Here is a 2,189-nt window from a genome sequence, read left to right as displayed (position 1 = left end):
AACCATAAATCTGTGGAACATAAAACACTGAACACACACAACAGGAAAGAGTTTATAAAAACTTTCCCTATTTGTTCTTAGCCTCTGTGATATTGGATGTTCAGTAACTTTATTATTACAATCAATTCTCACAAAACTCTCCCCACAACAAACTTGAACAGATTATTAAAATATTAGAAATGATTTGGTAGTGTGATCCCAATGACTATGTCAACCAAGGTAAAATTTCCAAATATACTGGGGTAGAGAAAGAGAAGTTTACATCCCACAATATCAGAAATAGCTGTGACACACGTTTTGAACATCAGGAATCCCCAATGGACACCAGAAGCAATAAATAAAATCATCAGACCCATAAGAATATGGTGCTGAAGGGACCACATCCTTCCTTACATCCCTCTTTCTGATTCAAATCACCTCCTCTTCTCATCGATTACAGTTGGTGGGGACTAGCATGTGACCCAAACCTTATTTATGACCAGCACTGAAAGAGGCCTGAGAAAACATTAGCTGTCTCAGACTGGCGTTTCCAGGAGGCACAAACCAGGCCAGCAGGATACATTTGTTTCTGTCCAAAGGCATATTCCATCTCATTGGTCTTTTCCTCTCTAGTCAGAAACACAGAAAAACATCAGTCACCATCATGTCTGGATTATGCTGCATCAGAATATTTGACAAACAGGATTTCTACATTCCTGGAGCTTCTCTCAAGGCCTGAGATTGAACAGGGCTCAATCTTAGAAGAAAAAAGAAGCAACAAGTTTCTAAACCTTGATGTTTCACAAATATTATGGATGGATTAATAAATATAATAAGTCCACTCCTCATGTAGGTGAAAGGAATGAAGCTTCAAGACTTAAAAAAAAAATTTGGTTTATGTGACTGAATAGGCTGTCGGTCCTTTTTGGCATATTATCTGTGCCAAACTCAGCCTTCTTTGCCCAAAGGCAGTATAGATTGCTTCATAGTCTATTCATGGGCTTGGTATTGTGGTTTAAGGGGATTCTGACAGGACAAATCTGTCAGAAATCTCAGAATCCATAAAGTCAGCAATACCCTCCCTTCTTTTGCAACCTCGTCAAGGCATCTTTGATTTCCTTGTTCCTCAGACTGTAAATCAAAGGATTCAACATGGGAATCATCACTGTGTAGAAAACAGATGCAAATCTGTCAAAGTTGGAAGAACCACCGGAGCTGGAACTCAAATAGACAAACATACCTGAGGTATAGAAGAGGGAAACTGCTGTCAGGTGAGAAGCACAGGTGTTGAAAGACTTGGACCTGCCTTTAGCTGTAGTGATCTTCATGATGGAGATGACGATATAGCAATAGGATACTATGATAACTAGAACATTTATTATTCCATAGAATATTGTTAATACAGCAGTTAAGAGTTGAACAAAGAAAGTGTCAGTGCAGGACAGGACTAGCAGCTGAGGCATGTCACAGAAGAAGTGGTGGATGACATTAGGCCCACAGAAGTGGAGCTGAAACATGGCACACACTTGGGATATAGAAGCAGAGAGTCCAGCCATATAGGATCCCAGCACCATGCCAACACAGAGCTTGGGTGACATGACTGATGAATAGAGAAGTGGATTACAAATGGCAGCATAGCGGTCATAGGCCATGGCTGTCATGAGACAAGACTCACTCATTCCCATGGTTGAAAAGACGAAGTACTGAACAGCACAACCCACTAGGGTGATAGTATGCTGTTCCTGGAAGAAGTCGGAGAGCATCTTGGGGGCTGTGGAGGTCACATAGCAGATGTCTAGGAAGGACAAGTTACTGAGGAAGAAGTACATGGGTGTGTGGAGGTGGGAATCCATCCTTATTAAGATGATGAGGCTCAGGTTCCAAGTCAGAGTTGTAACGTAGATTACCAGGAATATAGCAAAGAGCACTGCTTTGATTCTGGGAAAATCAGAGAAGCCCAAGAGGATGAAGTAGGTGATCTCTGTAATATTTCCTCTCCTAATCATAGCCTCGGTGCTCCTAAGGTAAGAAAAGAGACAAGAGAATGCACTGCTGACAACTAAATTGATAGCATTACAATTCTCCCATGTGCCAGCTTTTTCCTCCATGGAGCACCAGAAAAAGGGAAATGCTCACTGTCCTGGAGGGAAAACCCCAGGTTTTCATCTCAAATTGTCAAGAAGCACATTCTCAAATAATTTGCAATTATT

At 41.2% G+C, this 2,189-nt stretch overlaps 1 protein-coding gene across 1 annotated transcript; it reads right to left on the bottom strand.

The window, feature by feature from the left end:
- Positions 1–1,046: 1,046 nt before the first annotated feature.
- Positions 1,047–1,985, bottom strand: LOC118909750 (olfactory receptor 5AN1-like). The gene has a single exon (XM_036880488.2). It carries the CDS (start codon positions 1,983–1,985, stop codon positions 1,047–1,049), a length of 939 nt encoding a protein of 312 aa, XP_036736383.2.
- Between the last annotated feature and the right edge of the window lie 204 nt (positions 1,986–2,189).

The sequence above is a fragment of the Manis pentadactyla genome, chromosome 9, assembly GCF_030020395.1.
Source record: "Manis pentadactyla isolate mManPen7 chromosome 9, mManPen7.hap1, whole genome shotgun sequence".
Taxonomy (NCBI): Eukaryota; Metazoa; Chordata; class Mammalia; order Pholidota; family Manidae; genus Manis; species Manis pentadactyla.
This window is presented reverse-complemented; position numbering and strand designations above follow the sequence as displayed.